This window comes from Typopeltis vanoorti, chromosome 9, assembly GCF_054136105.1.
Source record: "Typopeltis vanoorti isolate ZY-2024b chromosome 9, IOZ_Tvanoo_1.0, whole genome shotgun sequence".
Lineage (NCBI taxonomy): Eukaryota > Metazoa > Arthropoda > Arachnida > Uropygi > Thelyphonidae > Typopeltis > Typopeltis vanoorti.
This window is the reverse complement of record NC_143557.1, coordinates 59,392,486-59,408,489: the sequence shown is the minus strand read 5'-3', so window position 1 is coordinate 59,408,489 and position 16,004 is coordinate 59,392,486. Positions and strand designations below refer to the sequence as shown.

At 35.8% G+C, this 16,004-nt stretch overlaps 1 protein-coding gene across 2 annotated transcripts in view; it reads left to right on the top strand.

Moving 5' to 3' along the window:
• fliI (FLII actin remodeling protein) overlaps positions 1–16,004 on the top strand; it is a 437,463-nt gene that overhangs the window by 400,806 nt on the left and 20,653 nt on the right. For both annotated transcript variants that reach the window (XM_090398141.1, XM_090398140.1), the window contains exons 29-30: positions 3,457–3,583; positions 11,052–11,141. In XM_090398141.1, the coding sequence (XP_090254267.1) occupies positions 3,457–3,583; positions 11,052–11,141 (217 nt within the window). The remainder of the gene's footprint in view (positions 1–3,456; positions 3,584–11,051; positions 11,142–16,004) is intronic.

Genomic DNA, 16,004 nt, shown 5'->3' with positions numbered 1-16,004 from the left:
ATACATACCATTATTATTATTATCATTGCTCTTTTATCCAAATTTTTCCAAAATGTTTCACTTGCTGATATTGATGTCCTACTCTGCTGTTTAGATCTTCAAAAAGAACTAGCTTTTCTTTATGCCAGTTGCTTTTTCTAATGACAAAAAAAAATTCCTCCACTCTTTCTTGAGTAGAAATAGAAACTTCTGTTCTACACAGAACTTAGTTTTCTTAAATTTTTCTGAATATTCTCTTAAGAAATTATGCTGAGTTAGTAGGTAGCAACTTTTTATATAAATTTATTCTTTTTCATTTACTGCTTTTACATCTTTTGATGTTCACCATTATGTTTTTATTTCACTACTATTGCACACAATTTTACCACATCATTCTCTGTGTACATCACTTAATGTTTTCTTCAGAATTAACCAATCAATCTCTAAGATTCATTTCCTGTTTACAGACTTCTTTTGTTTTCTTTGTTTGTTTGTTTTTTCAGTACTTGTATATCTGAGTCAACAGTTCACATGTGAAAGTTGTTCCACTTTGGTAATTTTCAGAATTTATTTTAAGGCACATATTTCTTTCTAATGGGATACACAAAGAAAGAGCAAGATCTAGGTACATTGATGCAGTTAGAAGTACATTTTAGAAAGCTGAAATATAAAATCTCCCAATATTGGAGTCCTGACAAATAACTGACTAATATGGAAGAAAATTGTTGCTAGGAAATTAATAATAATGTAAATTTAATAGTATCATACTATCATTACTCTCCTTTAAGGTACCTATCAGAAATTTGATTATGTGACAGTCATGAAGATACTTGTAAAAGTAGCCAACAACTACTATCTAGTTACTCTGATGACTTCAGTTCCCTCAAAAATCAAGAAAATCATCATCAACAAGCTTCCATTTGGATGCCTATTAACTTAACTAATTAGTGATCATCGATATGGATTTCAGTTCTCTCAGTCTATAGAATAGTTTGGAGAAACTGGCATGGTCACTTTTGATTTTCTAAGACGTTTGATTTGGTCTCAGGAACAGAGGAATATTTGGCAAACTACCATCTTATGATCTTCCTTCTGTAGTTGGGTCATCATCTCCTCTCTGGCCGTTCACTATATGCAATTTTTGATGGTTTCATCACTTCAGATTTTCCTCACTAATGATGGAATATGCCAAGGCTCTGTACTTCTACCCTGTTAGTGAAAGGAAGCACTTAAATGACATCCTCTCACTAACTTCAAAATCCTATCGATGGACTTGCACACAGCAGTTAATTCCATTTGTCTTCTTCATTTAATAAATCTTGCAGTGCATAATCATTAGAAACTTCTATGTCTTCCATAACTGATGCTTTAAACTCTGATCTCCTTACTCTTCATCAGTAGGGTGAGAATAACTTTGTATACTTCAGCATGTGGTGAGGAAAGAGGAGTGGATATGAACTCCATTTTTGTGATAATTCACATGGTGACTCATTTTTGTGATAATTCTACCTTTCGTCTCTCTCTCTGTGTCCTAGTACATTATGGGATACTAGCTAATTTAATGCAAGGTTATCTGTCTCCATATACAAGTAACCTATTATGATGCTGTTTCACATACACTTGGGTAAAAGATGAAACAAGAATATAATTTTTTGTTAAGTATAATTTACTTTGTAACATATTAAAAAAAATTTCTCCAGTTATCTTTCATCTAGATTATTTTAATAATATGGTGACATCATTTTTACACTTGTATATGGAACCATGACTCTACTGTTGTTATATCTCTCAGTATATCCATGGCTCTAGCTCCCATTGATGGGAGCTAGAGCCATCTCAATAAATGATGAAACTGAGCTGAGTAGTGATCCTTTCCATAATGCCTAGCAGTATACACACCTGGGTAGATATGTGCTGTTATTGTGGAATACTAAGGCAATTTAATGTGAAGTCATCTGCCTTCAAATACAAATAATCTGTTGTGATGATACTTCACATGTTCATGCTTGCATAGCAAATAAAAACACGAATTTACGAGGACATGCTGAAAAGTTGTGATAATCACCATGAAGTAATTGAGGAAGAACCATGTAACTTGCACATTATTCTACTTATCTTCCACGAAGTGTTATACACTTGTTACAATGCTGCTGCATCATTTTCAATCCTCTGAGAAAAAAAGCTTTCCCATGTTGCACAATTCACTCCGCAGCCTCAGATATGACTTCATCATCCATGATAAATTTTGTTCCTTTCAAGTGTGTCTTTAAATTTGGGAATAAGAAATAGTCAGATGGGGCCAGGTCTGGCAAATAGTGGGTTAGGCAGACATAGAAAACAGAAGTTGTGTATTGTCTGTCGGGTTTCACGAGCAGTACAAGTAGGTGCATTGTCCTGCAAAGGCAGCATGCCTCTACTCAGTTCCCCACATTTTTCCTTCAGAGCTGTTGAATAAACTGCTGCTGTAACAGTTTCACCATTTTTGAGGTACTTGGTAAGGATTACACCATCCATATCCCAAAAGACAATGGCAAGAATCTTTGTGACTTCACTCCATTGGCTGTTGTTGGTCTCTGAGTCATAGAGATGAAACCATGTTTCATCAACAGTCCCAACATGAGCCAAAAATTTTGTCTGATTTCTCAAAATGCCCCCAAATCCCTTGAGATGATAGCACATGTTGTCTCTTTTGGTCAGCATTCAAACATTTGGGGACTCACTTCACAGAGAGTTTCTGCATTTCCAGATGTTGGTGTAATAATGACCCCCCCAACTCATTCCCTGGATATCCCCAAAGGCTTTGCATGTTTTGACTGGTATTTATCTATCATCAAGGATCATGGCATGCACTGCATCGATGTTTTCAGGTATGATCGCTGTGGAAGGTCTTCTTGACCTGGAGGCATCTGTTGTCTCAGGATGCCCAGTTTTAAACTTGGCCACCCACCTGGCAGTTGTTGGATATGCTGGGGCACAGTACCCTAAAGTCTCTCACAGAGTTTGATAAATCTTAGTTGCAGACTTTCTTGCAGCATGAAAAACTTGATGACAGCCCTGCACCTCTGTGTCTTTGAATTTCTTCAAAACCTCTGCATGTCTTTTATATATCCTAAAAGAAAAAGAACAAATTATTACAATTTGATGAAACCTGGTGGGGGGGGGGGGGGGGGTAAAGGATTTTAAGATATGTTCTTTCTTGTGGTTATATCAGTTGCTTTGATATCATTTTTGTTCTAGATGTTTATCAGAACTTTTCGTCCCCCCCTTATAATTTATTTTTAAGTATTATTTACTTTGCAAGTGAAAAATCTTACTGTGATTTTCTATGTGAATATGATGATTTTGTGAAATTGAAAAACTATATAATAAATGAAATTATTTCCTTAAAATTAAATTTTATCGTTAATATTGATATATTTCATGCTTAAGAATTCTCTGAGGATAGTCAACTTCAATTAAAGTTTTGAATTATTGCAGTTATATTCTGAAAGTGCCATTTGATAAAGAGGATAAATCTGGTATTGTTTATGTGTGGATTGGTAGAAAGGCTGATGGAGATGAAGCTAAATTAGCAGAAGAAATGGCCACAGAAATGTACAATTCTGTAAGTAGTACACTGAAAATTGCCTCTTATAAATGGACTGGATTACATGAAAAAATTAAATTGAAAAAAAAAAGTCATTTTATTTAATAAGAAAAAAAATATTAACTCTCCTATAGCAAACACTAGGGAACAACAATCACAGTGAAATCACTCACCATAACAAACCAATGAAAATTCCCAGTCAAAGTCCTGCAGTTTGAGTGCTGTTCTAAATGAATTTCACAATAGCAAATCGTCTATCTAATCAAAAACTGTTCCTTTGATCCCTACTTGTTCACTCTAGTGAGAGTTGACTGTATTTATGTCATGTGGAATTTATATTATCAGAAGCATTAAAAACAAAAACAAAAAATAATAATAATAATTTTTTAATATAAATGCCACTTAAAAAAAGGACATAAAACTATCACACATATACTTACCATGCGTGGACTAAGTTTAGATAATCTGGTTTTCCTACTTTAGACCATGCATGGTACTTTTATTTTTAAAATAAACCAATACATAGCATCCGATAAACATGGTAGTCATCTACACTAAGTGACAGAAATTGTCTACCGCTTAATAATATTCACAATCATCTATGTCCACAGCTTGTTGGTTGCAGAAAAGATGGGAAGTAATTCTTGACATTGGGGGTGGGGGGTGCGACTTCAGCATATCCAGTCACATTCAAAAATGGTGGAGATTTTAATTCTGCAAGCCAGCCACAAAACACAATTCAGTTAACAAACATAAGCTACTACTTCATAGTTTAGGTTGCTTTAGCCATAATTACAACCAAATCAAGAATCATTAGTGTATACTACAGGTATACCCACAAGTAAAAGAGGAACATTTTCAAAAGGGAGCAGTCAAAACCTTAAAAAATCACAAGGATTTTAAAAGAGCAAGGAAAAATTCATTTGAAGCAGCCTGGTATGAGATCAAGTCCCATAAGACAAAATATATCGTTGATTGGTTTCTACTATAGGCTAGGGCATTCCAGGGATGATCTGGATGACATACATCTGCAAATTAATACTATGAGTGCAAGTCAGGTGATTATTATGGGGAGGGAGGGAGGGCTTCGACTATGGAGATATAGATTGGAAAGAAGAAAGAACACGTGGCAGGAAGGAAATAGAATTTATACACCTACTGAGAGATAATTACTTGACGCAGCATGTGATAGAGGGGACTTGGTGCGAGAGTGTTGGACCTGGTCATCGGATCAGAAGAGCTATCCATAACTAATGTGGCACATTGCTTCTGATTGAAGAAAGTGACCAGGCCATCTCATCTTGACTTGGGAGAATGTAAAACATGAAAAATGTTATTTCAAGAAAGGGGTATATATGGAACTACAAGGCAGGTAATTATGACAAGATTTGGAGGAAGCTGAGCCATGGCATAAAACCCTGCAAGAGAAGGATGTTAGTAGTGCATGGGAAATAGTTAAGCGACATCTAAAGGAAGCAATATTCAGTTTTATACCTAAGGTCAGGAGGCTTAATCAGGTAGGAGTTGGATAGATGAGTAATATCATTAAGCATGAATTGCAGAAAAAGAAAATGCTGTGAAGGATATGTAAGGAGAAAGGTGACCAGGATGATTTAAATAGTCTGGCAGTATTGGTAGAAAATAATGGGTGTCAGTTTAATGTGGAGAAATGTAAAGTTATGCATTTTAGGAAAAATCAATTATGAGCTGTGCACTATATTGATGGAGTTATTCTCCAAGAAATAGATGAAGCTAGGAATTTGGTGGTGATGGTGGTGGTTGACAGAGAGTTGAAGTTTAGAATGCATATTGCTAAGGTAGCTCATAAGATTACTTGAGTATTAAAAAAACATACTAACAAGTAGAACTGAGGAAGTTGTTATTCCTCTTTATAAGACCTTGATACATCCACATCTGGATTACTGTGCTCAGATCTGATCTCCTTGATTTTTGGGGATGAGGAAGTGGTGGAAAGGATCCAGAGGTGAGTGGTCTGTGGAATGTTCCCTATGAGGATAGATTAAGGGTGTGTAGATTGCAGAAGTTGGTCAAGAGGCAGAAAAAATTCAATTTCTTAGAAACATTTAAGTTACTTAAAGGGCTTTATAGGATTGATGCAGGGGAAATGTTTCAGAAATTGGCTAGAAGAAGTAGAACAAGAGGTCATCCCTGGAAATTGAATAAAAGTGTGGTTAATAGGGATATGAGAACTAGATTTTTCATTTGGAGAATTGTGAATGCTTAACAATTATTATTATTATTATTGTATGGGTACTTCCATGGAATCCGAAGATTCATTGTGGAAGACCCAACTTATCAGCACAATCTGTGACACCTCATTCAAAAAAGCATTCACAACTGACTTTGACTACCCATTCAACAATAATAATAATTAAACATTTCATAGTGAGTGAGTAAGGTATGCAGATCTCAAACTGTTTACTCAACTGATCACCTTCTAATTACTTGAAGAAGAATGCACATTATCTCTACTCTTATTCATCATCTATATGGATCACATTAGATCTTTGCTTTATGCAGATGATGTACTGCTAAATGCATCTAGTTCAAGTCTCTGGGATTCTCTAACTGAATCGAATAAGAGCTGTAACAAATTTGGCATGAAAATCAGCAATTAAAAGACCAAAACTATGAAAATAGGCAGAAACATTGAACACATCAATTGCATTCTGAATGAAAAGCCTATGGAACAAGTAAAATATTTCAGCTATTTAGGCACAATTTTGGTGAAGATGGCAAGTCAAATCTGGAAGTAGACAACAGATTAAGCAAAGTTGGTATAGCGGGTATCCAGCTGAATAAATTTATATGCGATGAGGGAGAAATTAGCTAAAACACCAAACTAGCAGTATACAAGACAGTTCTCAAACCAATTTTAAATTATGGATCTGAGAGTTGGGTTAGAGTTGGGTTAGTTGGGCTAGTTCAAAGACTAGAGACCACAATATAAAGGTTCTGAAAAAAATTAGGGGCGAACTGAAGGCATCAATGGCAGAAGAATGTTAAAAATGAGGATATTAGGAAAGAACATGACATTGTTAGCATTCAAGAATGTGTAAGCAGAGCTAATCTAAGGTGGTATGGCCTTTAAATAGAATTGATGAGGAAAGGTTAGTAAAACAGGTGTTTGATGGCAAGATGGCAGGAAAGAGACCCAGAGGAAGACCAAGGTCTAGGTGGATTGGTTCAGTCAGAACTGCCTTAGAAGTATGAAATGTTAAATAGTACAATATTGGATCTGACAAGTAATATACTAATTTGTAGGAAAACTGCAGCTAGGATATTAATATTAATGTGCATAGGATAAGTAATAATACTAATTTGTAGGAAAATTGTCGATAGGATATTAATATTAATCCTGTAGTGCTGTCATAGTAGTCTGAACATCCCTTGAGGGTACATAATAGGAAATTAATTAAAAATTAATGTCTTACAAATTTCAAAATACATACACTGAAGGCAGTTTTCATGGCCCTACCAATGATCCTCCATTGAATTGGATATACTTCAATACAGCATTCATAAATGAGCATTCTGTGGTAAAAAGTTTCTGAATTTATATTCTTCCTTTTTTGCCTTATTCAAGAACTATCATAATTTTCCTCATACCATATTTGCCTTCTTTCAAATATTTTTTTCAGAATAAGACAATCATGTCTTTCAAATATTTAAAACTCATTTTGCAAGACTAGATTCTATGGTCTTCCTAAAATACATAAGATTGAATGATTGAATTAACATCTATAACACTTTTTATGAATGTTAGTCAAGTGAGTTTAATTTATCATCCTACTAGTTTCACCAATTTCTGCTATCGGCATCTTCAGGGATACAATTGATAAGCGATATGAAGGTAACAGACTAGGTTTTTACTGACAGTTCTAATTCATACAAAATTAGTATTGTGCAAGACAATGCACGTGTCTCGGGAACATGATTTATTTGTTACGAGACATAATGTAATTGGTGTGAAACTTCATTTCTTTGATGTTTAGTGATCTAATTAAAGTTTTCCAAATTTCTGGTAGGATTAGACCTTGATTCTTATTTAGGTTTCCTGTTGAACGGGCGACCATAGCAGCCTCCTTGAAGATTCTGGAATGGTAGTTCTCTTCTATATAGGGCATATGACTCTTATCCACTCAATAAGATGGTTGGTAGAGGCAAAGTGGGAAGAAAGGCCTGAAATATCTTGTCTATTGTTTCTAACATAGCCTATGTGCTCCTTCCATCGTCCTAACCTGAATCGGAATGACTGTATATCTGTATCAAAAATCTGGGAAAGTCTAATCAGGATAACTCATTAATTCATATTAATTTTATGTTATTTAATATTATTAATTAATATCTTTATTTCAATCATGTCTCTGCTTAATAATATTCCTTTAATACACCACGCAGCTTGTTCTATTTTTAAATGATCTATTGTTAGTATTCCACCTTGTATTTTTAAAACTGTTCTTGTAGTGCCACTGAAGATGGTCTGCAATTTTCAAACCGAAATATTTGGCTAATTAAATATCTTTCTTGTGTTTACGTGCTTATATTATTCAATCTTTATGTCACAAGTATCCTTAAAATATCAAATCATATCTTATTCTGTCTGCTTGCCTATAGCCAGAGATTGACAAATGTTGTGCTGACTCACCAGTCAGGCAAATGTCTCTTTCAGACATTAGCTTGGTTATAATCTACCTACAGTTGCCTAATGTATATCATAATCATGGATTTATTCCTGGACTTGGTCATTTTATAAGCTTTTGTTAATACTATGGCAGTTTAACTCTTTCTCTTAATCTCGTCTGCTTTCATATTACCTATATCACTATCCCCCCCCCCTCTCTCTCTTTAGTTACACCACCATATCTTCCATGTTACCACTCATATTTTGGTAACTTTTGAACTCTTATTCCCTCTCTCACACACACACACATATACTAATATCTTCGCTTTACTGGCACATTGAACCTCTGTAGCTTAGTTGGTATTGACTGATGCCCTTTGATCGAAAGACCTGGGTTTGAATCCTGTCTAGGACTCGAAGAACCTTTAATAGTGTTTTTCAACTATAAGTATGAGTTATTTATTCTCATACGGAGGTGGCAGGGTTTTTGATCCCACAAAACAGACAAATCGACTATAAGAACACATGCAATTAACAGACAAACACAATACACTGGCCATAAATCTTTAAAAATAAAAGTTGCTTCTGCCATAAATCCAAAACAACTGGCACATTTTTGTGCCTGTTATCTTTAACCTTACACCATTTCACACACTCTTGCTTTTGACATTAATTTTCAAATCACTTTCTACACACATACACACACACACACACACACACACACACACTATTACCACTTTATTTCAATGTCCACTGTAACTAAAGACACTATCCATAATGCATGACTTGGGAAAAAAACAAAGAAAAATAAACTGGGATTTTTCCTTGGAGTCCATTTTTCACTTCTGATCTACACCATAGTATTACACCAAACTGTGAAACTCACTTAGTAATGCCTAGTACATTCCAGTTACATTGATTCATTTCAGGATGGTTTCCCCCATTCTGACAGTTTAATGCCTGTTGACTGGGAATACAGGGTGTCACAAAAAATGTATACACACTTTGAATGATCATAAAGTTGGTATTTATTATAAGACAGTTAACTTTCACATTGTAAAGTACACCACATAAATGTAATTTTCATCTCTCAACGTCTGTATTCAAACTGATGACCGTTCTGGTCTCCAGGGATCACTAATAACATGCAGCAATGGAATTGCAAAACACTGATCATCATTTCGTCTTGTAACTGGACGCATTCTCTTTCGATTGCTGCTTTCAAGTGTCGACTATTGCCAGTTTTTAAGTGTAAACTTTATCCTTGATAAATCCCCATAAGAAGAATTCCATTGGCATGAGGTCTGGTGAATGTGGGGGGGGGGGGGTATTCTACAGAACATCTTCTTCCAATCCATCTGTTGGGTAGAGTCTCATCAAGATAGGCCCTCACATCTCGATGGTAGTGTGAGGGTGCCCCATCTTGTTGAAAATAAAAGTCCTCATCCTCAAAGTCCTCTTGAATACGTGGTGACAGCTTCATGCAGCAAGTTCGAGTAATTGGCACCAGTTACAGTACCGTTGAAAAAGAATGGTCTAATTAATCCGTGTGCTGATAAGTCGCACCACACCGTCACTCCTGGTAAATTTACATGATGTTCCTCTATAACATGCGGATTCTCAGGTGCCCAGTAAGTGCAATTGTTCCGGTTAATTGACCCATTTAAATTAAATGTGGCCTCATCACTCCACACAAATCGTCTTGGAAATTGTGTGTCCTCTTCACATTTTTCCAAGTACCACAAAACTGTATTCTCCTATCCGGATCATCTTTGTTGAGAGCATGTACTCTTCTTGGAATGTAACTTTTCCAATGACTGCCCTTCAACATGCGATGGACACTTGATTTTGATACTGCTCCTATCTGTGCGACACAAGCATCTCACAAGATGCTTGTGTCGCACAGATGTTCTTGAACTTTGACGATACGTTTCAATCAACCTTTCTTCTGTTGTGAGCCTCGTAGCTGTTTGTGGTCTTCCTGAACGTTGCTTATGGACATTTTGAACAGTTCCATCTTCTTCAAATTTATCTTTAATTCGAGTGATAGTAAGTCTCGTAGATGGATCTCGTTGAAATTCTCTTCTAAACTGTCTTTGCACTTGCACTACGTTTTCATACTTCCAGTAGCATTTTAGGATAAATTTTCTTTCCTCAAAGCTTAGTCTGGTTTCAGTTATTATTTCAAATCTGTTAAACCTGCAAAATAATGAAAATTAAGTGAGTTATCAGCTGTTGAAGTGTGTATACATTTTTTTGAGACACCCTGTATATATTCAGGGCTACTAACTAGCATATGACCATGAAAGTGTAGTCAGATGATTTGGTTTCTGAAAATTGACTGAACTTTCCTGAATTTCAGCCTATGCACCTATATTATGGTTGCTTGAACATCAAATCACTCAACTAGTGAACTCTCCCAGTGTTTACTAGTTAAGCACAGCAAATTTTAAATTATATATCTTGAGTATCTCAAGAAGAATATTCATCTACCTTCTATATCTCTATATATGTTTGCATATAAGTTAATTTTCTCTGTTAGATATTGGTGAATGACAGAAAACTTAATTGTAAAACATTTTTCATCTTGCTGCTTTTCGAGTATTCGGGTTTGCACTGTTTTGTATATGCAACATTAAATAAATAGGTAGAATGATTCAGATACCAATTTGTAATCATTTGAAAATTTTAAATAATTTAAAATTTATTTAGTTGTTAGAAATTCATTAGAATTAGATCAGCCTTCTATAGACTATCGTATTCTGTAGATATTTTAAACATTTATTATTTTTTTACTTTAATTATTTAATTAATTTTTACACTGTCCCATATTTTCTAAAGGAAACTCATGGTATACAGATTATTAATGAAGGAGAAGAACCAGAGAACTTCTTTTGGGTAGCCTTGGGTGGACGAAAAGAGTATGAAAAGGTAAATTTTAAATATGTCTATATTTTCTTTTAAAAAAAATATATGACAATGCTGACATTAACAATGCTTTATTATTATTAACACCAGACTTCCATGGAGTCAAAAGACTCATCCAGGAGGCAAACACTGTAACACACAAGACCATCAGACCATGCTTTAAACTCATTCAATGTATCTGCATCTACCACAATATCAGACATTGCATTCCACTCTCCATGTAAACAACCTACTCCTTATGCCTCTGCTCGTGCCTTCCTTATACAACTTCTATATGTACCCTTGTTCTATCCTCTCCCCTTCTGTTCTACAAAAAAAAATCTCTTCCATGTTAATCTGGTAACAACCCTTTACCAACTTAAATGTCTCAATCATATCCCCTCTCTTCCTCCTATTCATAAGGCTTTGTAAACTTCAGTCCCTCAATCTGTCCTTATATCCCAAAGGCCAGCTACAACCTTAGTCAGACTTCTCTGAACCCTTTCCAGCATATCCTCATTACCATGAAAACCAAAAGACCAAATCTGTGCACAATAATCCATACGAGGCTTGATCAAGGCCTTGTACAATGGAACCAGAACCTCTTTATTTCTATAAGTAAAGGTCTTCCGCATCATTGCAATAATCTAATGTGATGTCTTCACAACTTGTGCAGTGTGACCTCTGAACTTCAGATTCTTGTCCACCACTCCACCATGTCTCTCATCTCCTCAACTTCCTCCAAAATTTTCCTGCCAAGTGTATATTTTGCATCCCATTGTTGCCTACCAAATTTCAGAACCTTACACTTGGCAACATTGAATTGATAGTTCCATACTGTGGCCAATGCATACAATCTATTCAAGCCCTCCTGTAAGGCTACAACTTCTACTTGATTCCTCGTTACTCCCCAGTTTTGCATCATATGCAAGCAGTTGTATATCACCAGTTAAACCATCCCAATATCATTTATATATAAATTAAATAACAATGGTCTCAAAACTGACCCTTGCAGCATACCAGTAGTGACTTTCCTCTTCCAGAATACTGCATCCTTATACACACCTTGCTGATTCCTATCTGAGAGCCAGTTGCTTATCCAACTCACTAATCTACCATCCGATCCCATATTTAGTTACCAACTTGTTGTTTATCAATCTCTCTAAGCTTTTGGAAAATCTAAGTATATCACTATACACATCTCCTTTGTTCAGTACATTTGTCACCTTGCAATAGTACATAAACAACTTTATAAAATATGACCTCTCTTTAACAAACCCATACTGACAAGCACAAAGAATACCTCTGTTATCAACCCACTTTTGCATTCTGGCTCTCACCCACCTCTCCAATACCAATACACTCTAGATATGCAGATCAGCCTATAATTGGTCGAATTAGCATTATCACCATCTTTGTGAAGTGGAACAATTTTGCCTTTCTTCCACTCCTTTGGGACAGGTAGGCCAAGGCTTATGCTAACTCCTTGGAACATTCCCTAAAGACATGTGGTGATGCGATATCAAGTCCTATTTCCTTATTGACATCTAACTTAACTCCTCATATAACTCCTCTTGCTTGCAATTAAGTCTTCTCTCATTTCATTCTCTACACTTGCGCTTCTGATTTCACACTGAAGATAAAACATCCTGATGAACTGCTCAGTGAACACCTTGACTATATATTCTAATAAATTTAGTTTAATCATTAATTAAATTAAGGGGATATTAGATCCCACATTGTTTTAAAACCAAATAAGAAACTCAAAGATCGGAATCCGAGAGTTTCATACCAAATATAGTATAAAAACTATAAAAGTATCAGCGAATACTAGCGTAAGCTGAATGCAAGTAGTCCTAGAACGTAGTACAAACACAGGCAACTCGTTGCAAAGTGGAGAAAGTTCTGATCGCTAATCTTGGTATTTTCCATAATGTAAAAACACATTTCCTAGAAAATGTATGCTGTTATTACATTATGGTAGGGAGGTCACTACCCAGACCAGTTTCAGCCTTTATTGAGGCTTCATCAGTGAGTAGCTAGACCAAATTAATACCAAAGGGTATAGCAAAAAAGAACTTATATACTCTGCTATACGAGCTGTCCAAAAAGGTGCACCCATTAAGTTACTTAAATATAAAGAGCCAACAGGCTTCATTTCGGCGATATAAACATTAATTAAATTAAGTGGATATTAGATCCCACATTGTTTTAAAACCAAATAAGAAACTCAATGATTGGAATCAGAGAGTTTCATGCCGAATATAGTATAAAAAACTATAAAAGTATCAGCGAATACTAGCATGAACTGAATGCAAGTAGTCCTAGAACAGTTTTTAGTTTAATCCTTTATCCAAGTGTAAGCAAACAAAATTTGCACTTGAAAATATCTTCAGGACTGAGGTAAGGTGGTGCAACACCAGGAAACTCTGAGCAAAGGTGGACCAAGATCTCATCACTCCTTGTCTCAGTATCTCCCATAATGCAAAGCACATCTTCTTGTGGACATGTATACTGCTATGCATTAAGGAAAGGGCCACTACCCAGACTGGTTTCGACCTTTATTGAGGTCTCATCAGTGGGAGACAGACCCAAACATGGAGATACTAAGGCAGAAGCAATAGGAGAGGTCATATTTACCTATACGAGTTGCCAACAATGTTGGCAACAAACAAAAAAAAAAGGCCTAACATAGCCCTTATAATACTTATATTGCGACTTGTAGAGCTTCTGACAGATATGATAATTCCTGTAGGATATCGATCATTAATGCTAGATCTTTTAAAAATTCCAAATTGAGAAGTTCGGTTTAAAAAGCCCTTATATATATCGTTCAATGCAAAATGCTTGCATAAAGCTGGGTAATTTCTCCACAAAGCAAGAGCCGTTTGTAAACTGCAAGCTGCCCATCATGGTCCAAACACACGGCCGATCTTTAAAATTTCAATACCAAGATCTTTTGCAATCGTATTTAATTCTCGTTGATTTTTTGGTGATTGATGATAAAAAGCATATAATTTATCCATAAACATTTCAAAATGATTTATTTCTTTAATGTTTTTTATTGAATTGTCTAATGCTAAGTGTAAACGATGAGCGCAATGCCAAATCACAACGTTGGAAAATTTTTGTAGAAGTTTGATTGCAACACCCGATTTGTTTCCTGACATTACACTAGCTCCATCAGAACCAAATGCAATGAAATGATTTTTTATATAGTTATCAGAAAATCCATATGAATTTAAAGTAGCAATTATAGTAGCATGTATACATTCCACGGTGGTATGTATACATCCTTCACAGTACACCTAGAAACAAACGGAACAAATTTCTTTTCCTCTTCCTTCATCCCTGCAACTGTTGCACTGTGGAACAGTCTCCCACCTACTGTGTTTCCCAACGAATACAATTTAAAGTCATTCAAATCAAATGCAAACAAATTCCTCCTTTCCCAACCCACCACCCATACACGGTACTAATGTACTATAGGTTGACCAATCAATCTCCTGTGTATGGGCCCAACATAAAAATAAAAAATTTTTTTAAAAAAATGCAATTTTCTAGTTCTACAAGATTATTAAACAAGAAGAACGAGGGGCTCTCAAATTTGAGAAAAATTTAACAAAGGGCTCGTGCAAGCCCCTTATAGCTCACCACTGGCCATAACCCATGTGATCACTCAATGATCACTCTCACCAACTGTAAAGAAGTGCAAAACCCCACCTACAATTACATCATCTGATGAATTGATTTGATATAAAATCCTCTTGATCCTCAGATGCCCTCCTATGCATACTGCCTGAGATAGTTGTCTCTTAAGAACTGAAGAAATTCATGTTTGTTATTCCTAAATACTATCTCTTCATACCAATCTATGCCACCATAATTAAAATTGCCCATAATAACCCCCCCTTTCCTTGTTCACTTACTGAATTTGCTTATATATTTCTTCATCACCACCACCCTCCACATTCCTTGGCTTATAGCAACATCCAAACTAAATATCTCTTCCTATCACCCTCCATCTCACACCACACTGCCTCAAGACTATTACCACTATTTCCTGCTTTCATGTCCACCTTATGTAGACATAATTCCCCTGCTATCATCAGCACTCTTCCTTCCTTGTCCTTTCTATCCTCATGAAAAACACTACATAGAAATGCTTCTATTTCTATTCCCATTAGGATACCGTCTTCATTTGTTTCACTTATTCCAATGATTTTGGGGTGAATAAACTCAATCAGTGAAACAATTTCATCTCCCTCATTTCTGATACTCCTGGCGTTTGTAAATAAACACAGCAGTTCACTTTTAGGTCTATAACCAGTCCTCCCCATGCCACTTGTTGGTTGTGATTTTCCCATCACACCTGCCCTTGCCCAGTCATCTTTATTACCTCTTATCAATATATTTGCTCAGCCTCAACTACCCACTCACATCCCAGTCTTTTCTATTTCTATGCTGATCATCCTCCATCATTCAGTTTCTCTGCCATGTCTCCCTGTCCACCCTGGCTCACCTTCACCCCCCCCCTCTACTTTACCTGGTTCCTCTTGCTTTCCCATTTTCTCTTCATCTCTCACACTACTACTGTCTCCATTGCCATATAATTTTTTTTATAATGTTATATCAAGCATTTTGTTCACTACAGCTTGGGTAGAACGTAATTGTTCTACCCAAGTCCTACCCATAATTATCACTCTTTACTTGTTCACTTACCGAATTTGATTATACATGTCTTCGTCACCAACCTCCACATTTCCTGGGCTATAGCAACATCCAGCTAAATATCTCTTCATGTCAACCTCCACCTCACACCACACTGCCTCAAGACCATGTAGACATTTCTAATAGTTAATATGCACATTACTTCCTAATAGCATT